At 42.2% G+C, this 22593-nt stretch overlaps 1 protein-coding gene across 3 annotated transcripts in view; it reads right to left on the bottom strand.

Annotated features, from left to right (window-relative positions):
- The window catches only part of CD47 (CD47 molecule), a 57279-nt gene extending 35107 nt beyond the window's left edge, over positions 1–22172 (bottom strand). For all 3 annotated transcript variants that reach the window (XM_079767059.1, XM_079767060.1, XM_079767061.1), the window contains exons 1-2: positions 21968–22172; positions 5156–5503 (exon numbers count right to left, since the gene is read on the bottom strand). In XM_079767059.1, the coding sequence (XP_079623185.1) occupies positions 5156–5503; positions 21968–22013 (394 nt within the window). In that variant the 5' untranslated portion in view covers positions 22014–22172. The remainder of the gene's footprint in view (positions 1–5155; positions 5504–21967) is intronic.
- Positions 22173–22593: the final 421 nt, after the last annotated feature.

Here is a 22593-nt window from a genome sequence, read left to right as displayed (position 1 = left end):
CATATCTGAGGTACGCCTGTTCATGGTAAACCTTCACAAACCCAGAGAACACCAGTTTCCACAAAAGAAAGTCACAATCAATGTTACACTAAAATTTAAGCCAAATTTTAACTTGACATTTTAAGATTGTGATGGGTTTTTGAGGCACTGAATTGGCTATAGCCTCAGTTATTTAATCAAACCCAGAATCCCTGCAATCAGCCTTTCATAATTTCTTTCTCTTGCAGTACAGGTGGGACTGTGAATAGGATAGATTTCATTCCCAGGATTGTTGCGTCACTTGAACAAAGGGATTTTGCTTGGTGTGATTAAGGTCCTCAATCAGTTGACTTTAAGAAAAACAGATTGTCCTTGGAGAGGGCTGACCTAGTCAAGTGAGCCCTGAAAAGGATCTGTGCTCTTCCTGGCATAAGAAATCCAACATGTCTCAGGGGTTCAATGAGAGGGTATTGTTCCTTTGCTGGCTTGAAATGTGGAAGAGGCTGTATGACAAGGAATGGGGCAACCTCTAGGATCTGAGAAAAGCCCTTAGCAGACATCCAGCATAGAAGCACAGACCTCAGTCCTACAACCACCTAACTAAATTCTGCCACAATCTTGTGAGCTTGGAACAGGACCCATATGAGAATACAGCCTGAACAATGCCTTTCTTTTAGAACCCAGTCACACCGTGACCAAAATTGTGATCTACAAATCTGTGAGCTAATAATTGGATGCTGTTTTAAGCTGCTACATTTCTGGTTATTTGTTATATAGCACTAGAAAACTAATATAAGAATCTTGCAATGCCTTCATGTCTACATTATGAACATAATGTATATCATGTTGACAATGATGGAAGTAGAAACTCTGCCTTTAAAAAAACACTAAAGCTTATTTGGAAAATTGTTAAATGTTAAGCTTCTAAGTTTTTGTATCATTAATAATGTAAATATAGATATTATTAACAGATTTTTATAACTATTATTTACATTTAGTATTTGGTTGTGTACAAGGTGTTTTAACAGAAACTATACACCATGGGGATAAAAAAAATACTGGGTTTTGAAGACAGATCTAGGTTAATAGTCTAGCTATGACTCTGACTTTGAACAAGTACCCTAAACTTCTCTGCTGTTAAATGGTAAGAAGTCCTATATCCATCTTGCAGAATGCCTGGGATCATAGGACACAATATAAAATATCTGGTATGTGCTCAAATAAATGTTATGTCATTGTACTGTTCTTTTTTAAAATATATATATTGATAAATATATATTTATATATACTTTATATATTTTATTTATACATATATAAATAAAATATATACTGTTCTTTATATATATATAGATTTTTTTACACAGAGGAAGGGAGAGGGATAGAGAGTTAGAAACATCGATCAAAGAGAAACACTGATCAGCTGCCTCCTGCACACACCCTACTGGGGATGTGCCCACTACCAAGGTACATGCCCTGGACCGGAATCGAACCTGGGAGCCTTCAGTCCACAGGCCGACGCTCTATCCACTGAGCCAAACCAGTTAGGGCTGTACTGTTCTTATTTGTTCTGTTATCACATCACTGAAATCAGGGATCATGTCTTAATCACCATTAAATTCAAAGGCCTAGTACAGTACCTGTCACAAAATAGGCATGCAATAAATCTTTTTTAAGAGAGAGATTAACATATTTACATATGTTAAACATATCTCAAAACAATCCTGTGATTAAGATAGTATTCCCACTTTACAGATAAAAACTGAGGGCCAAATAGTTTGAATTTCATACCTAAGTTTTCTCAAATTAGAAAAGGTATCACATGATCTCACTGACAGGTGGAATGTAATGAACAAAATAAACTGGTGAACAAAATAGATCCAGAGACATAAAAGAATGGAACAGACTGTCCAATCTCAGATGGAAGGCAGAGGTGGGTGGAAAGAGATCAACCAAAGAAATTGTATGGATATATGCATAACCCATGGACATGGGCAATAGTGTGGTGAAGGCCTGGCGCAAGAGGCCAGTGCAGGTTAGAAGGGGTCAATGGGAAAAAAAGAGGACATATGTAATACTTTCAAGAATAAAGATTTCTTTAAAAAATAAAATAAAATGAGAAAATGATGAGGTACAGAAAAAAGCTTTGTAAATTCAAGTTGTGTGCCCTCTCCATGGTATTATAGTCTACACAGGCAAAACTATATTTCAATTATAATATTTTCACATATTAAGTCCTGTGCTCCCCAAAAGGGAACAAAGACTGGCCACCAATAATCCACATTCTACTAAGTGGAATTCTCTAGTAAGCAAGTTCAATTCTCCTTTATGCCTATATTTGAAAAAAAAAAAAAAAAAAGCACAACAGTAAAAATGGATTCCACTGCCTAAATCCCCAGGGTTCACATGATGGGTAAGTAAATTTATCACAATAAATTTGCAAGAACCTGCTTCAATTAACCTTTTTGGGAGAGGAATTTCTTTTTTTTCTTTTTTCCTTCAAAAAAAATGGTGCAAAACAGTGACAACACCAGATGCTGACAAGGATGTGGGGGAACTACATCACTCATATGTTGCTGATGGGAATGTACAATGGAACAACCACTCTGGAATACAGTTTGGCAGTTTCTTCAAATACTAAGCCTATACTTACATATGACCCAATAGTTGTACTTCTATCCATTTATCCAGAGAAAGGAAGACTACGGTCACATAAAAAACTGCACATCATTGTTTATAGCAATGTCATTAGCAATAGCCAAAAACAACTGCAAACAACCAAGACATCCTATAGAAGGTAGATGGTTAAGCAAGGTGTGATATACCCATAGCATTGAATATTACTGAGAGAGAAAGAGAGGTATTGCTATATGATGCTGTGCGTTAATAGATCTCAAAGGCATTGAGCTGAGTGAAGAAAAAAAGAAAGCCAGTCTCAAAACGTTACATACTTTTATAAAACATTTTTGAAATGACAAAGTATTGATATGGAACACAAATTGTGCTTGCCACGTTAGGGATAGTAAGGGGGCTGGTGACTATAAAAGGGTGGCACGAGGGAGATATTCGTGTTAATGAAATAGTTCTATATTCTGATTGTGGTGGTCATTACAGAAGTGTACACATGTGATAAAAAGAAAAAGAAATATATACACATTGTACCATTGTGAACTGGCTGCTTTTGACATATAACTACCGTTACATAAAATGTAACCACTGGATGAAGCTGGCTAAGAGTACAAAGCACCTCTCTGTTCAATCTTTGAAACTTCCCGTGATTCTGTAACTATTTCAAAAATTAAAAATGGGTGCACAGCCAAAGGTCTGAGACCTCTGGTAGAATCTTCTACATTCTCTACAACAAAACACCACCCTCACATTTTAATGGCCCCAACAGTAAGCATAGTTCTTATTTTATCAGGGGACTTGGAATACAAAGATGAAACAATCACACAGAAAATTACAAACTTTGTCTGTATCCCAGAGATTGGTATCTCTTTCCCATCCATCTTCATCCCATTTCCTGGCCTTTAAGTCTTGAGTTTACAATTCTCCTCTCAGTGACCTACACTCTACTCCAAAATCACCCTCCCCTCATTGTGAGTTAGTGAAATTTCCAATGGAGGAGAGATTTGTGAGCAGAAAAGCCTTCCAAATTCTGCTCTTAGCCATTTCCTGCCCATGCTGCACAACACAGACACCCCTCTCACGACAACCCAGGTTCTACACCTCATTACCTCACTTCATAAACATTCCAGGAACACAACTAACATTTGCAAAGTACTCTGGTTTAAATAGGACTTGTACCCAAGGGATCTCATGATGCTTGTTAGACTGTAGAATACATAAAGCAGGAATCTATTTTCATCCCCATTTTATTTTTTATTTTTATTTTTTAATATATTTTTGTTGATTTCAGAGAGGAAGGGAGAGGAAGAGAGAGATAGAAACATCAATGATGAGAGAGTATCATTGATCTCATTGATCAGCTGAGTCCTGCATACCCCCTACTGGGGATCGAGCCCACAACCCTAGCATGTGCCCTTGACAGGAATCGAACCTGGGACCTTCCAGTCTGCAGTCCAATGCTCTATCCACTGAGCCAAACCATCTAGGGCTTCATCCCCATTTTAGAGATGAGGTAACTTGGACCCAGTAAAGTAACTTCTCAAGTTCAATAGAGACAAATAGTTAAGTTGCAGAATAGGGGATGTAACCAAGTCTCCTGATTCCTAATCGTAAGCAATGTCAAAATATTCCATCAGAATTAACACCCCATTCCCAATCTGGTAATAGACATTTCATAACAGGAATGCTAGAACAATATAAGGCAAATAGTTGGTTCAACTGAATGGTCTGATCCCATCAAAAGCAGAGGTTCTCAAAGGCTTGTCTAATCCTGAGAGCAGTAATATGTCTAGTGATTCTAAATAGAGCTTTCAAAATAGAAAGTCAGTATGCACCTGTATGTGGTTAAAGTAATCAGCTGGCATGGCAAGGACTAGAAAAGAAAACAGATTGTTTACTTCAGCTAGCTTTACTGCTTTATGCAACTCACCACCCAAGTCTATGAAGAAAGGGCACAATCATGGTGCTATAACCAAGGCTGAATTCAAATTAATTCTATTGGATCCCTAGCTCTCCCACATCTTGGCCAAGAAAAAGAACATCATAGCAAGGCTGAACACAGGAAAGCTCAAGAAAACATCATTGTAACCTCATTTTTAATCTTTCAATTCTCCTTCTAATCTATTCTTTCCAGCTGGAGCATGGCTGGGACTTTTCACCCTTGACCAAAGTGCAGGTAATAATTTTTTTTAAAGCTACATAATAGGAAAGATCATGGAAAATTAATCATATGAAAGATAGTACTTTGGAGAGCAGCAAACAAAAATGCAGATTAAATGATGCCAGGACTCCTCACCCCAACAGAATAGTTTTCAGACTAAAAGTTTGAGAACCTGACAATACACAAACAACAAACAGCAAAGGAGTTTTATTATGAAAAGTAGAAGAGCAAGTAAAACTCATGATCTTAAAGCTGCTGAATATTACATAATCATTTATTAGTCATAACCTACTTTTTGATTCAAAGGAGTTCCTAGCCCCATTGTGCCCCATTTCTAATAGGACCAGGTTACTGCAGGACAAATAAAAGGGAAGATTATAAAATTCTTACCAACACGATATTTTAGTTCTACGATGGTTTCGCCTTCTCTAGTTAATTCTGTTACTTCGCAAGTGTAGTTTCCTGGGATAGCATTGCTCTTGTCCATCTTCAAAGAGGCAATGCCACTTAATAGTGCTTCTGGAACGATGTATGCACTTGAAAAGTTACTGTTGGGCTTGGACTCATTTTTATCTCCATTATAGTAGAAAATGTGTGTGTCTCTGAATTTCCACTTTACAAACATTTCTTTCAGGCTCTTTGCCTCCACATTATTGACGACACATGGAATTACAACAGTTTTATTGCAAGTGGTGTATTCTACAAATTTGGTTATATTAAATATTAGCTGAGCTGAACCTGGAAAAGAAAAAGAAAATAGTTTCATGTCACTATAGAATTCTATAGCATAAGATCTTAGGAATGTTTCAAATCCTTAAGATAAAAGAGCAAGACTTCAATTGTCCCCTTAAGTTAGCAGTGCAGCTACAGAGAGAAGGCAGACCAGGTGAAAAAGAGAAACAAGTTATTTTAATATTAACATGCATAGATGGTAGACACCATCGTAACTTTTCCTTATTCATTTTCAGTAATACAAGGAACATGCAGATGTAGTATTTAATGTAGAAGCTTTTAAGTCATCATTGTTGCTCACTGATGTGCGTAGAAAAATATTGTCCTTACCACAGGAAAGTTTTGGACAGAAAATCAAACCAAATATTATATTCAGTCTCAACTTCTATATACTGCCTCTAAACAGAACTTGCTAAACCCATATGAAGAGTATCTCTATCTTTAGGTTGCATTTCCAAGCAATGTGGTGAGCTATACTGGACTTTAATATAAAAAGTAAATAGGATGAACCACATCACATCTTTCCTCTAAGATGGGAAGTCTTAGAATGCTAAGGAGAAAAAATATTCTCTGTGGCTATTTCCCATTGCAATATACATTCAGCAATGGACATTTGGTATGCAAATACTATAAAGAATTACATACAATTGAAAGGCACTTTCTCACTCCCATATTTCATTGAAACTATAGAACAACAATTTCCAAATGTATATTACAGGTATTCCTTCTTCCTAAAAACCATACACCACTCAAAATAAAGCTAAGTAACAAGTTGAAGACAAGAATAGACACTGCTAATAAATATGGTATATTCTATTTAACACTTCTCAATAGGATAAACTACCAGTTGTCTTACAAAAAAGGGATTGGGAAGGTAAATGCAATCACTCATCTTTCATCTAATATGTTTAAGATTGTGGAGAAATTATAGTGCTCCTCATATTTTTCAGCCATTTATCAACTATTTTATCTAGGTAGTTAGTTGGACTTTCCCTGAAAAAACAAAAAACACAAAGCACTAACAAATATAAATATCAGCTTTAATAGTTTATCTTTACAGTTCTTTCTTCTAAATAAATTGGGAATAAAACTCAGGGGCTTAGGATGTTATTATTCTAGGAACATAGTATTTGGTAAATGCCCATTTAGTTGAATGCTAGGATGCATAGTGTAATAGGAACTGGACAATGTTCAGGAAGCCTGAGTACAAATTCTACCTGTCACTTGTCAGCCTGTGACCTTAAGCAATTCACGTAACTTTTCTGTGCCTTGGTTTTCTCTCTGCAAGTAAGAGGATCAGAAATGAACACCAGACTACTTCACAGAATTATGGCAAGTATCAAAGGAGCAAATACATGGACAAGTGCCATGTCAGCAATACTGTGCTATACATATGCAGGTAAAACTCTAAAAACTGGGCAAAACAGCATTTTTATGCAATGATCTACACCAAGCATGTCAAACTCACGGCCCACAACAAATATTTTTGTGGCCCGGTCAATATAATGGTATGTAGGAAATGTTTTAATGAAAGTTTCGTAACTTAGTTTTTACTGTTTCGTTTTATACTTAACTAGAGGCCCGGTACATGAAATTCATGCACGGGTAGGGTCCACAGGCCTGGCCTGCGATCAGGGCCGACTGGGGCCTTCCTTCCCTGGCTGCTGGCTGGGGCCTTCCTTCATTCCGCACCACCCCCTGGTGGTCAGCGCATGTCATAGTGAGCGGTCAAACTTCCAGTCTATTGAACTCCTGAGGGGACAATTTGCATAGTAGCCTTTTATTATATAGGATTCTTAATAACAAACTACAATGTTTGCTAATGACTGGTTACTATAATGGTGTTGCATTCATTTCCCTTAAGCACCTTACGCGCAGGTGCACCATTTCTCTCCACTAATACTAGCAGCGAATATTTTAGCAGCCTAATGCCACGTCACTAGTCTTGTACTGACTTGTTTGGTGTGCAGAACAGGAAGTATTTCACTTTCAGAGAACAAGAAAAATAGGTTTATCTGCAGTACGCTTATTGATTTCCAAATGACTGACCAGCAGTTATGCAGTGTCTGGTAAGTTAATGTTCAAGAAAAAAATATTAATGTTTATTAAAATGCTCTATTATTTTATGCTAACAATTACTCATTTATTTCAGCCCTTTGTATTCGGCATGTCTCTACTGAAATAAACCTACGTTTCTATGAAAATTGAAGCTTTTGTTATTTTGCAGCCCACATAAACTTAAACCTTGTTTATTTGGCCCGTGTTAGCCTTTGGGTTTAACTTGCTTGATCTAGACCTTCTCTGACTGGGAGGTGCAAATTGTTACATTCTGGGAATTTTCAGTCTGAACCAAGCTTGTGGTTCACAAGCTCACTTCTTCCCAGTTCTCTACACTTCTAGCCATCCCAATATTAGGAAGCCCCAGGCAAAACTTGGACTTCCAATTGCGTTTTTCAAAACCTTGGAGTTCCGAATTATTTCCCCTGAGATAAAAGCATTGAGGGGGAGGCTATCGTGTACAACAAGGAGAGAAAACGTGGTTTTGATGTTGGAATTAGAAAAGAAGGAAAGTGTCAGAAAATATGATGCACAATTTTGAAATGAACAAAAGGATTACTGAGTGTCCTTTCAGTGGGGCACTGGGATTGCCTTACAGATCCTTTGGGAATATCTGATTCTATAAGGACTGTGCCTTTCACTGTGTTTGACTGAGCTATTTTACAATTTTGTAAGATGCAGAAAACTGAGAGCAATGCAAATGATTCATGTCCATAGAGAGAGAAATAAACGTTGTTGTGCAATTTATTTCCACCTGGTAAAAGAGAGGATTTTAAGGTTGGTTTGTTTGTTTGTTTTCTTTTTAATTTGCATACTTTATTTTTTAATCTTTATTGTTGTAAGTATTACATACGTCCCCCTTTCTCCACCATTGACCCCTTCCAGCCAACTCCCGCCCAAGCCTTCAACCACCCTATTGTCTGTGTCCATGTGTTATGCATATATGCATACAAGTACCTTGGTTGATCTGGAAGACAGGATTTTTTAAAATTACATGTTACTGCCCTAAGGATGTTGACCAATTGCATATATTCACTAATTCATTACAGCTTTCCTGGTGGCCTATACATGTGTCTTTTCTTCCAACTTTATTTAAAAGCTAAGATGGTCTTACCATCCTGCTAATTTGCTTATTAATGTGTGAATTAAGTCTCTGACACATGGTCATTTTATATTTGTTTAAGTCAATATATTACTTTCTAAAAAATTATCCTTTAATAAAAGATACAAGTGAAGAGCTCTGTTATCCTAATAAATGTGTTTAGAATGCTCTTGGTAAGTAAAAAGTGGTTGGCAAACACTCGACAATTTCATAACTTATGCTTAGAGAATGGATTTCCAACAGAATACAGAAACAACTAATTGCACTGCATTATTTGTTGTAATATGCAAAATCTTATAGCTAAAGCCATTTAAATACTAGTAGAATTAGTGCTGGTAATAAAATTAAAATAAAATTGACCTGGATAAACCATAACTTGAATAACCCTTGCACTATCTATACTAATAAAAGGGTAATATGCAAATTGGTCACGACACACTCACAGTAACAACCGAATAGCAGGCTGCGTGGGGCAACCAGGCCGGCAGGGGGATTAGCGAGGGATGAACAAACAACTGACCAGCAGGCTGCGTGGTGACCAGGCAAGCAGGGGGATTAGTGAGGGACGACCAAACGACTGACCAATAGGCTGCGTGGAGCAACCAGGCTGGCAGGGGGGTTAGCGAGACACAACCAAACGACTAACCAGCAGGCTGAGTGGGGCAACCAGGCCAGCAGGGGGGTTAGCAAGGGACAACCAGACAACTGACCAGCAGGCTCTGTGGGGCGACCAAGCCGGCAGGGGGGGAGTGAGGGGCGACCAGGCCAGCAGAGGGGGGCAGCAAGGGGTGACCAGGCTGGCAGAGGGAGGCAGTTGGGGGCAACCAGACTGACGGGGCGGCAGTTGGGGGTGAACAGGCTGGTGGAGCGGCAGTTGGGGGCAACCAGGCTGGCAGGGGGTGCAGTGAGGGGCGAGCAGGCCGGCAGGAGGGCAGTTAGGGGCAATCAGTCTGGCAGGCAGAGGTGGTTAGGGGTGATCAGGCTGGCAGGGGGGGCAGTTAGGGGTGATCAGGCAAGCAAGCAGGTGAGCAGTTAAAAGCCAGTGGTCCCAGAATGTAAGAGGGATATCCGACTGTCGGTTTCGGCCCTATCCCAGGGATCGGGCTGAAACCAGCAATTGAACATCCCCTGAGGGGTCCCAGATTGGAGAGGCAGTCGGGCCAAATTTTGTGCACCGGGCCTCTAGTCTATATATATATAAAAGGGTAAAATGCAAAGTGTCCCCTCAGGAGTTCGACCAGGAGACTGTGAATTCGACCAGGAGACTGTGAGTTCGATTTCTCACTATGATGTTCACTAACCACCAGGGGGCTGTGTGGAACGAAGGAAGGCCCAGGCCGGCAGATGGCAGATGGGAAGGGAGGCCCTGGCTGGCAGCCGGAAGGCCCTGATTGGCCCTAATCGCCGGCCAGGCCTAGGGACCCTACCTGTGCACAAATTTCATGCACCAGACCTCTAGTAATTAATAAATAAGGGTAGTCCAAAAATGTCAGTCTACCAACTATTAACCACAACTTCACTTCTATAAATACTTATTTAAACACTAAAAGTAATAAAAATATCTGATTTGGGTTTTCTCTCTTTTTGCCTACTGCCTTTTGATGGAAAAGCAAATTGAAGAAAAGATGTGAAACAGAACAAATAAAGGAACACAAATAACTAACATGAGTAAGAAAATTCTGAATAATCAAGATATGCTTACAGCAGTCTGAATCAGATAGAAAGGTATTAATATAACCATCAGTGATGTTAGGGTTTACAATAAATTAAAAATGAAATGGAAAATTATTTTATGTTGAGTGCCAAAAATACTGGACTCTACAATCTCTGTGAATACCAATCACCAACCTAATCATCTCCTTCTGTAGTCCTGAAGACAGCCAATATGTGATTGCAGAGAAGGCTCAATATATGGCTCAGAATTTTTAAAAATGCAGCAAACATTTATTGAGAATTACCTGATCTGGAACATTGTGATAGGATGTGTGGATACAATGATGGGCGGGTGGGGAGAGTATGATTTATCTTTTCAAAGCTTCTAATTCTGATTTGGGGGAATGAAATGCACTTTTTACAACACAGGATTACGTAAGTGTGATCCTTCCTGTATGAGCAAAGTGCTCTGGAAAGGCAGTACAGGACAGGAATCAGTGTTACAGTTTCTAAGAAAATGTGTGTTGCTATCAGAGGAACAACAGAAAAGTGTCACAGACCCTGGCCACTTGGGCAGTCTTGAATCTTTTAAAACATGTTCCATGTAAAGTTCCTCTCCTCTGTAACAGCTCTTAAATCTCTCTCCTTCTGGAGGAGCTTATTCATACTCTCCAAAGCAGCCCTCTCTTCTTATTTCTTAACTGGAGGCCTGGTGCACGAAATTCATGCATGGGTGTAGTCCCTAGGCCTGGCCGACAATTGAAGCACAAACGTCTGGCATGGAAGGGCAGGTCCCAGCTGACCCCCTAACCCTAACCCTAACCCTAACCCTAACCCTAACCCTAACCCTAACCCGTGCATTTCCCCCAGGTTCCCGCACGACCCCCTCTGCCTGAGTCACGGTGCCCGAGTCCCCATGGAGAAATGCAGTGAGCGCAGCTGGACGCCGCTGGCCCGGGTGCAGTGGGGACCTCGGGGCCACCTAGTGGCGCTGCATGAAAGCCAGGTGGGCAGTGTGCTCTCTCCCGGCCGGCCTCACAAACTGGCTCCTGCACAAACCCACAAGGAGCCCAACCAGCCCCTGTGGTCCTGGCGGCTGTGGCCCGGCTCACCCAGAAGAGGCTGCATGAGGGCAGGGTGGGCTCCTCATGGGCACCCGGCACCTGAGCACGGGGGCTTCCCTGGTGCACAAGCCCTGTTGTCCCAGGGGAGGGTAGCAGAGGGAGTGAGAGTGAGCTCAGCGAACACCCAGAATTCTCACCACACCTCCATCCCTGTCACCCCCGCCCCCAGGTAGCCGGCGAAAGGTTTCAGCGCTTCGCCAACACCCGCCATGTTCTGTGCTGCCCCCTGGTGGTCAGTTCATGTCATAGCAAGCGGGCAAACTCCCAGTCTCCTGGCCAAACTCCAGGTCGAACTCGTGGTTGAGGGGACAATTTGCATATTAGGCTTTTATTATATACGATTCAAATTGAATCCGTCAGTGATGCCAGATGAGATGCCAGATGAGAAGCCAGAAGCTTCAAATATGCTCCACCTATAAATTTATCTGTAAATCCAACAATCCACATTTCTCTCCCACACATCCCCACTGTTCATCTTTAGAAATGAATCCCTTTACCTGAAAGCTAATTTCCATTTTTGCCTCCCCACCCATCAATATCTTCAAGGACTTTCCTAGTTAATTATTAACCTCCCACATGCCCCTATTCCACTTACATAGGTTTTGGTTTTGTTTGTTTTTAAACATTTATAAACATGCTCAAATATTCACCAACTTTAAAAAATCCCTCATATTTGTCTCTCTCTTTCCAAGCATCCTAAATAATAAAGAGGTGATATGCACAATCATTCCAACACACAAGATGGCTGCCCCCATGTGGTCAAAGATGTATGCTCCCATGTGGACATAAGATGTCCACCACAAGATGACCAGCAGGGCAGGGCAGTTGTGGGGGGACCAGGCCTGCAGGGGAGGGCAGTTGTGGGGGACAAGGCCTGCATGGGAGGGCAGCTGGAGGCAACCAGGCCAGCAGGGGATAGCAGTTAGGGGCGACCAGGCCAGCAGGGGAGGGCAGTTAGGGGTGACCGGACCAGCAGGGGAGGACAGTTAGGGGCAATCGGGCTGGCAGGGGAGCAGTTAAGCGTTGATCAGGCTGGCAGGGGAGTGGTTAGGGTGTGATCAGGCTGGCAGGCAGAAGTGGTTAGTGGCAATCAGGCACCCAGGCAGGTGAGTGGTTGGGAGCCAGCAGTCCTGGATTGTGAGAGGGATGTCCGACTGCACCTTTAGGCCCGCGAGTGGGCCTAAACGGGCAGTCAGACATCCCTTGAGGGGTCCCAGATTGGAGAGGGTCCAGGCTGGGCTGAGGGACACACACTGTACCCCCCCCAATGCACGAATTTCGTGCACTGGGCCTCTAGTCTATATATATAAATAGCCAGGGTCTGTAACATCCAAACGACAGAAGGGACAACTGAAGACCAGGCTGGTGCACAGCAGGCTTGGGTGGGTGGGGACTGGTGAGCAGGCTGAACTACTGACCCCTCCAAAAGAGGAGAGGTGGGGCTGATCAGCCCTAGCCTCTCTCTCTCGAGGCCTCTCCAGCAGCCGAGCCCCTCTCTCTCTCTCTCTCTCTCTCTCTCTCTCTCTCTCTCTGAGTGGTCAGCAGTTCAGCCTGCTCACCAGCAGCCTGGGGTGGCTGCTGATCAGCCCCACCTCTCTAATCAGGCCCAGAGATAGGCCCAGAGATGCTGACTGGCATAGAAACTGACCAATGAGATCCAAACCTGGGTGAACTGCGAGGAGACAATGGTTGCCTAGGAGGCGGAGCTTTTGATGCTGACTGGCACAGAAACTGACCAATCAGAACCTAATCTGGGTGAACTGTGAAGTCAAAACCTAAGGTGGGGGATGAGGAGGGGTTTTAAGGGCAACAGCTGTTTGGTGTAAGGTGTAAGAAAGTGGTTCAATTTTTTAATGACTGGTTTGGCAGTATAGTGCATATGGCTAGCTATCAGTTCAGATATAGGGATTATGTGTTTTTGTCTGCTAAGAGCATCCCCTCCTGCTGAAAAAGGCTTCCCCCACCCCATTTAAGCAATCCTATCCTATATAATCTATTTATATTACTAAAAGGGTAATATGCTAATTAGACCAGGTCGACCAACCATTTTCTGGATGTCCAACTTCCTTACAGACAAAGCCATGGTGGTGGAGGCCAAGGCAGAGACAGTTAGGGATGATCAGGCCAGCAGGGGAGGGCAGTTGGGGGCACCCAGGCCAGCAGGGATAGGGCCATTGGGGGTGAGATCAGGCCAGCAGAGGAGGGCAGTTGGGGGCAAGTTCAGGCCGGCAGGGGAGGGCCATTGGGACGAGATCAAGTCAGCAGGGGAGGACAGTTAGGGGTGTTCAGGCCAGCAGGCAGAGGAGTTAGGGGCAATCAGGCAGGCAGGCAGGCAGAGTCAGTTAGGGGTGATCAGGCAGGCAGGCAGGTGAGCGGATAAGAGCCAGTGGTCCCATATTGGGAGAGGGATGTCTGACTGCTGGTTTAGGCCCAATACCTCCGGGGTCCCCGATTAGAGAGGGTGGAGGCTGAGTTGAGGGGACCGCCCCTTCCGTGCATGAATTTCGTTCACCAGGCCACTAGTCCTAAAATAATAATCTAAAAGCATTTCTTCACTTTCATTTCCTAACTCTCTGCCACCTGGCTGCCATCTCTCCACCTCAGCTTCACTACAACAGCTCTTGCCAAAGCCACCAACAATCCCTTGTGAAAAATTTAATCTATATGGTTCACTTTCTATCTCACCTTCTCTACAGTTCTTGAGCCAGTGGGCAGCTCCTTCCTTGTGCCTATCCTTTGGCCTCTATAGCTACTAATTCTGAATTTCCTTCTACTGCTTTGTTCACCCATCCCAGCTTCCTTTCCTTATTGAAACCTATTCCGTGATTCACAATAAATATTAGTGTTCCTAAAGGCTTATAGTCAGCACTGCCTCCCCCAGTATTTACCCATATTCATGGTTCTAACTACCTACACACTTTTATTTAACCAGGTCCCACCTTTCTCCTCAAGACCTAGGAAAGCCATTTGTGTGCTGAGCATTTCTACCTGGCCCTAGTACTATTACATCAAAATCAACATGTCCAAAAATCAATTTTCCTGCGTCCTACCCTCCCTACAAATCCTCACCTCCCTTAAGTATTTCCTATGATCTATCTACACTAATAAAAGAGAAACATGCAAATTGACCGTACCTCCACTACCCCCACAAGCCATGCCCACCAGACAATCAGCAGTGAGTATGCAAATTAACCCAACCAAGATGGCTGTGGCCACGGAGTGAGCAGGAGGCTTGGGTTTCCTAGGCAATGGAGGAAGCCAAGCTTCCTGCCCGCCCTGGCCTCCTCTCAAGGCTACAAAGTTTCAATTATAGAAGATAAATAAATCCCAGATACCAGGGCCTCCACTTGGGTAACTGAGGGCGTTGCCTGCCTGCAAACCACCACAGGCTCCTCGCCCAGGCCACCCTATGCCCCAAGGGAACCCCCATCCTGATCCGGGACACCCTTCAGGGAAAACCAGCCAGACCCCACCCGTGCACGAGGCCTCTATCCTATTTAATAAAAGAGTAATATGCAAATTGACAATCACTCCAACACACAAGATGGCTGCCCCCATGTGGTCAAAGATGGGTGCCCCCATGTGGACACAAGATGGCCACCACAAGATGGCCAGCAGGGGAGGGCAGTTGAGAGGGACCAGACCTGCAAGGGAGGGCAGTTGGGGGTGATCAAGCCTGCAGGGGAGGGTAGTCAGGGGTGACCAGGCCTGCAGGGAAGGGCAGTTGGGGGGGACCCAGGACTATAGGGGAGAGCAGCTGGGGGGACCAGGCCTGCAGGGGAGGGTAGTTAGGGCAATCAGGATGGCAGAGGATCAGTTAGGCATCAATCAGGCTGGCAGGGGAGTGGTTAGGAGGCAATCAGGAAGGCAGGCAGGTGAGCAGTTGGGAGCCAGCAGTCCTGGACTGTGAGAGGGATGCCCGACTGCCCATTTAGGTCCGATCCTACCGAGATCGGGCCTATACGGGAAGTCGGACATCCTTCGAGGGGTCCCAGATTGGAGAGGGTGCAGGCTAGGCTGAGGGACACACACACACACACACACACACCCTCCCATGCATGAATTTTGTGTACCGGGCCTCTAGTTAGTCAATGAGAATCATGCTGGATTCTTCCCTCTTTTAGCCATGGAGAATTTTTGGTAAACTCAGCCTATTTAATAGTTCCTAAATTCAATGTGGGTTGTATGAATAAATTAGACATTTCTCATTTCTCCCTTGAACTATTGCCATTTAAGTAGCTCCCTGACTCCAGCTTCCACATTTCCCCATCCCAGCCCCAGTGTACTTTCCACTGTTCCAGAAACAAATGTTCTAAATGCAAATGGGCACTCTGTTGCTCTCTATACTTTAATAACCCCCCTCTCTCTTTTCAAACTAAATTTGCAAGTGTATTAGCATGGAATACAAAGTAGGTCCTTCAAGGCTCTGTCCAGCCCCACCTCCTGTCCTTCCTCATTTCCAAACTAAGGTCCAATTATAATGACCTTCTTGAAATCCCATGGATATGTCTATGTACTCTCCTGTCCATGACTTTGCACATGTTCCCCCAGCCTAGAGGCCCATACCCATCACTCTGAAACTAAAGGGTCAGAGAACACATTTTGGAGTCAGACATTGGCTGGAGACTTAGCCCCTTCTGAAGATATAACCTTAGGAAAATTATTTAACCTGTGCACCTCAGCTTCCTCATCTATATAATGTGAAATGATAGTATATACCTCCTGGAGATTTTGTTAAGATTTAATGAGATAAGGAACACAAAGTTCTTATCTCAATGTCTTTCACATACTTAGCAACTGCTCAATAAATGGCAGCTAGAGGTGAACTAACTTTGGATCTTCCTGCTAAAGCATAGGTGGGATATCTAATCCTGTTTCCCTTCCCTACCATTACTCAACTTTATCCATTCTCTCCTTATTGCTCCCATCATTCCCTCTCAATTGCTGTCACTACCCTTATTACTGAATCTTGTAATTAATATTTGATTTAACTGGTCTCCCCATTAGGAGAAAAGGTAGAAAAGCAGGGACAATGTCTTCATTTGGTAGCCTATGGATTTAACCCAGGGTCCAGCAAGTATAATTCATTACATTCCTTATGAATGTAAAAAAATTAAAGTATGAATTCCAAGAAAGGAATATCCAAAAATGGTATCAGCGAGGATTCATTTTTCTTCAATATTTGAAGAGAACCCTCCACTTCTTACTTATATAGACCTGATTATGGAATCATAAAGCTACATATTTCAATGCAAAATTTCAATTAAATGATTTGCAGGTGAAATGGAAGAGTTCCTTAAAAATTACATGAATGTTCCTAACAATGACCTTCCTAGAGGGTGATGTATAAACTGGGTCTTGAAGGAAGAGTAGAAATGTTATGGAAAAGTAAGGACTATCCAGGCAGAGGAGTAACATGTATAGATGGATGAAGAAAATTAATAACTGGAAGCAAGAAATTATTCAGGTGATCTCTAGAAAATGGAACTTGAAAATATGGTTAAGAAATATGGAAATGCTTCCTTAAATATAATTCTGAGGAGTTTGGACTTGATAAAATAAGCAATAGCAAACCACTCAGATTTACCTGCATTTAAAAAAATAATAAAGCAATATGAAGGGTGAATTGAGAGAGGGAGACAAGAATAGGAGGCCCATTAAGAGATCACTACAATAGTCCAGGTAAATGACAACAGGAGAGAAGGCCAAAAATTAAAGTAAAAAACAAAGAAGTAAAATCAACATAAGTCAGATTTTGGAAGTGTGAGGAAAGAAGAGGGAAGAATGGAAGTTGTTAACCAAAATAGCATGCATAACTAGTTAGATTGTGGATTAATTATTGAGTACACAGACTTAGGAGATTTAAAGGGAATATCCTTTTAATATTTAACAGGCTAAGTATTAAAATACCTGTGATATAATGAAATGAAGATGTCCAGTAGATCCAAGGACTTAGATTTAAAAAAAGGTTGGAGCTACAAAGACTTGGGAATCACCAAGAATTTAGTTGATAATTGAAATCATGAGCATAAACAAGATTTCCCAGCTACTCCTTGCAAAGCAACAGAGCAGGTATCAGAGAATTAAATGTTGTGGAATACCAATGTTTACGGAGCAAACAGTTAAAAAGGAACAAATTAAGAAAGTGAGAAGTAGGTGAGGCAGCAAAGAACTCCTGTAGACACAAAGAAAGCGTTTTGATATGGACAGAGTAGATGTTAAGTGGGATAAGTACAAATAGCCACTAGATTAAAAATTAGATCACTAACTTCTTTATCTGCAGCATTGTCAACAGACTAGTGGAATGAGGAGTCATATGCATTTTGGAGATAAATGGGAGGAGAGAAAGGAGAGGCAACTATTCTTTCAATAAATTTGGCAGTCTAAAAGAGCAGAGAGAAAAGGTGATAATGAAAGGAGTATGGAGACAGGAACAGGGCAAGATTTTTTGGTTCTTCTTGTTTGTTTTAATTTTATTTATTGTTTGATTGTTTTTAATATGGGGTAAAACTTGAGCATGTCTGCAAGCTATGGTGAAAGAATCAACGGAGAAGGAAAGATCTAAGATACATGACTGAAGAATTAAATTGATTAGGTAGGTCTCCAAGGTGGTGGAAGTGAAAGAGCTGTTGACAGGTGATCTTTCCCTTAAGAAGGTGAATAGGTATATTTCTGAAACTGGGTGAGAAGGGAGAAAGTGATGAAGGTTACCTAAGCTATTATAGGTAAGTCTAGAAATGGTAGGAGGGAAGTTGGAAGAGTCTACACTATACATCAATACTATTTTTTTTGCAGCTGAGTAGGATGTTAATTATCCACTTGGAATGGATGCTCAAAATGGGGTAAGAAATCCCAGGAGTCACTAAGGTAAATGAAGCAAAAAGATACTTGGTAGAAATGAATCTTTTTTGCCATAGACCTTGACCCTGGAATGAAAAACTGGAGCCTCAAACTGAATTGGGTTAGAATTAGGGTCAAAAGGAGGATTTAGTCAGATCTCATCTCAATAGAGATCAGACAAGGACTGGGGTAAAGTGGGGGTGTCCACAGTGTATTTTGTTCTGACTCAAAGTAATTGCCTCTAGATTGTAAAGTGGCCTTATAAGAACTGAAGTGGTTGAGCTAGAATTACAGGGGGAAGGGCAGCAACATCCAGAATTAAGGCCTTATCAAGCATCTAAAACATATTAAATACTACTAAAGAATAAAAACAACAAAATCCCTATTTCCAAGTAACTGCATTTTATGTTATTAAGAGGCATGGAGTCTGAAATGTCTCTATGTCCAGCACTATTTTCTCCATGAAAAGTGCTTGGAGCATAGCAAGGGGGCTCATATGTGGCTTGAAACAGAAAAAAACATTTGACAGACCTTACACTTGCCAAATTCCCTGCCTTGTCTTTTAGCCCATCAGTTTGACATGTATACAAATATACATAAATATCCGCAGGCCCTGGGATGACCAGATATGGGGTCATATACAATTGCTTCATGGGTATGGAAGGAAGTAGAGGAGGGTGTGGCTTCTAACTCCCATTTCACCTCCACATAACCACACAGAGGGGAAATCCAGGTTCTATTGTTTTAGTCTAGGTCTGTCAGAATCAAATATCCTGGGTGCTCTGTATTTTTTAGTTTAGTATTACAATGAGTTCAGCAAAATTGATTCTACACTATTATTATTCTTCTTTTATCATAGAAAAAATATCTGTACAAGTGAAAGTAGCTCCATGACAGCCAGAGTGCACTGTATTGGGCTCAAGATATAAAAATATAGAATTTTGAAATCTTGTATAAAAAGGTATGAATGCAAAACCTAAATGTTGGGTAAATGGCTTTATAAAAATTGTGTCACAAAAATAACATTAATGTTTTAAAAGCAATGCCTATACTAGCCATAGGTGAATCAACATTAAGGAATATTCACAGTTTTAATAATATGAGTGATGATTTTGGATTCAGAATATTTATCAATTTTTGGAAAAACACCTATTTTTTCATCTTTAGAACCTAGCCTTTCAAATCTCCATTAACAACTCAGTGGCAAAGATAAAACATCTGCCAAAATACAGATGACAGCATGAGCAAATAGCCTAATAGTAGACATTTCGTTTAATGCTTTAACACACTGCCTCTAAATTGCTGAGGCGGGGTCATAAATAAGGACTTTTACATAGTCAGTTACTTCCTTAAAATGGCAACTTGTGTTTTAAAGTAATATATATTTTTAGGAGAAAACAAAAACATTTTCTTTAAAGCAAGCCAAATTACTACAATACTTAAGACAATAAACATGTTTTTTTAATAATGTGTATCCTTGATTTTAAAAACTCTGAAAAATCATTCAACTACTGACAGTTCATATACTGTCATTATTTGAGTAAGGTTTTATTTACCAGTTTTTGAATTCCACTGAAAATGCTGATGTGCTTTTCATCAAAATATAATTTGACATAGGGGGGATAGGGGAGGGAAGGAGCATAATAATTCATTCTGCATCTTGTAAACCAATACCGGGGACTAGAGTTTGCCTGTAATTAGATGGAAGGGGTATTTTAGAAAACTTACTTTACGACAAAGGTCAACTGAAACTGCAGTGGCTATCAGTAAATGGTATTTCATTACCAGTCATTTGAAAATGAATCTGAAAGCAAAATCAAAGTCTGAGTAACAATGAACATAAAAGTCCATGGACTTTCTTCATTCTAGATTCTAAATTCAATCTCTCAAATACCTTGGTTTATAACTACTTGTGTTCTAATGCTGTTAGCATCTCTTCACACATGCCCTTTAAAAACTAAATATTAAACACAAACAAAAATCCATCGGTTTATATTCAACACTTAACACAACTCAAATGCATAATGCCTCTATTCTGTTTTTCTTTTTTAGGTTATTAGCTTAAGTACACTAAAATACCATACATTCTGAATTCTATGACTCTATAGGGACTTGAGCACATTAATATTACATGTAAATGAGTGCTTATTATATATTATCTTAACTATTACTAACAGAATTCTTACCCCCAAAAGTAACATTATAGCAGTTCTTTCTAATCTACTTGAAAATAGGACCCCTGTTTTTAAAAGAATACATAATTTACAGTTTTTATTCTTCAGAATAGCTTTTGATGCCTACAGTCTGAATTAGTGACATTTTATCACAAATTTATAATCTGGTTCAATATGCATTCTGATCAGAAAACAGGTTTCTGAAAGCAGTATTATTTTAGTTATTTTGATAGTAACAGCAATGAGCCATTAATGATAATGACAGGGAACACTACTTTATCTAATATCAACCCTTCAGATAATAGACATAGTGATTATAAACAGCTCCAATATCCCAGTATTTTTGGAGAATGGGGAAAGTGGTAAGCCGGGTCTTAAGAGCATCTTGAAAATAACTGAAGTCACAAGGCTTTATGAATGGCACAGTGAGGCTAGTAATCAGTTTAAATGTAATTAAGTTCACATTTTAGAATTAAATATAACAATTTTGTGTTTACTGTTACTCAAATTAAATTTGAATCTTAGGAAAAATTCACAAAAAGCTTAATACTTGTGAATTGTGACAGGCATAGCCTATATAGCCACACACAAAAATGTATATTCTTCCCTCAGTTTTTATAAAGCACACATTTTTAAAAAATAGTTTCCAAAAGCTTGGGGCCAAAACGCCTTTAACGTGGAAAAACACCAAATTCCAGTTGGTTGCAAATATGTTTTGACTAGGGGTTATTGTCTTCTTATTTCAAGCGAAATCTATTGCTGTTAAATGGTTCCCCAAACACAGGAGGGAACTTAAATGTGCTCTTTGGACAGTATTAAAGTGGTTGGTGGGGCGGGGAGGTTCAGAGAGTTTCCAAGAAGCCTATTTCTAAGGTTTAATAAATTTAAAAAAAAAAAAAAAAAGAGGGAGGGGGGGGAGGCAAAAGATTCTTCTGATTAAATGGTGCGTTGGAAATAAAACTTAATTGTATCAAGTATGCCCCCCTTACCTCCTATGTTCATGTGGGAGGGCAAACACGAAAAATAAATAAATAAATAACCATCTTCACCAAAATGCGCACTTTCATCACAAGACGCCCAGGCTCTCTCCCTGTTCCCCCTTCATCCCCAGTGCATTTCAGCGCCTAGGAGGGAAGAGGGGTGCGAAAGCGGGGGGACCCTGACAGCGGCCACCCACTCGCCTCCGATCGCGCCCTTTCTCTCTAGTTAATTTCCGCGTGAGGTGCGCGGAGTGCAGCCTTCCTCGGCGTGTGCGTCTGGAGGCGGAGAGCGGGGGCAGGAGATGAGCCCGCTGTCACCCGGGGAAGATGAAGAGGAGGGAGAGGGAGCCAGGAAGGAAGGGGGCGCCTGAGTACCCGCGGGGCCTCCCACGTTCGCGCCCGGGCGTCCAGGGCCCGCGCGTCCCGCACCGGCCACCCTCTCCAGGGAGCTGCGGGGCCAGCGGGGCACAGCGCACACCCCGCGGGGCGCCGCGGAGGCGGGAGACGCGATCCGCAGAGCCAGGTTCGGGGCCACTCACCGCGGCTCGCTGAGCCCAGCAGCAGCAGCACCAACAGGGGCCACATCGCGCCCGCGAAGGGGCCGCCGCCCGCGTCTGGAGCAGCCACCGCGGTTACAGCCAGGACCCTGCGCCGCCGCCCGTCACGATCAGAACCCACCGCCCGGCCCGGCCCCGCGCCCGCGAGTTCCAGCTGCTGCACACCCGCTCCCAGCCGCGGGAGCCGCGCACGCGCACGCGCACTCGTCCCCGCCCCGCCCCGCCGCGGTGGCTGCTGACGCGGGTGCCCCTGATTCGTGGACCAGTCAACGTTCCCTGGGGCTCCGCCAAGACCCCCAGCCGCTCCCGGGAGGTGGCGGAGGCTGCGCTTTGGGGCCAAGCCTCGCCGCGCCCCCTCCATCCCCGCGCCAGGGTCCGGATACCCCTAGCCAAGAGGCTGGGCGTGTGTTCCCTCGCCTCTCTCCTCCTTCCTTTCTGCTTCTCGCACCGCCCTGGGCCCAGGGATCCTGCCCCCACTGTCCTCTCCTGCTTGAAATGAAATGCATTCAAAATGTGGCTCCAAGCCACAGGATAAAGAAGGCCTTTTTTTAAAAATTGAATTTATTGGGGGTAACATAGGTTCGCCAAACCATGCAGTTTTCAAGTGT

The sequence above is a fragment of the Cnephaeus nilssonii genome, assembly GCF_951640355.1.
Source record: "Cnephaeus nilssonii genome assembly, chromosome: 3".
Classification (NCBI taxonomy): domain Eukaryota; kingdom Metazoa; phylum Chordata; class Mammalia; order Chiroptera; family Vespertilionidae; genus Cnephaeus; species Cnephaeus nilssonii.
The sequence above is the reverse complement of the archived record's forward strand: the minus strand, read 5'-3'. Positions and strand labels throughout refer to the sequence as shown.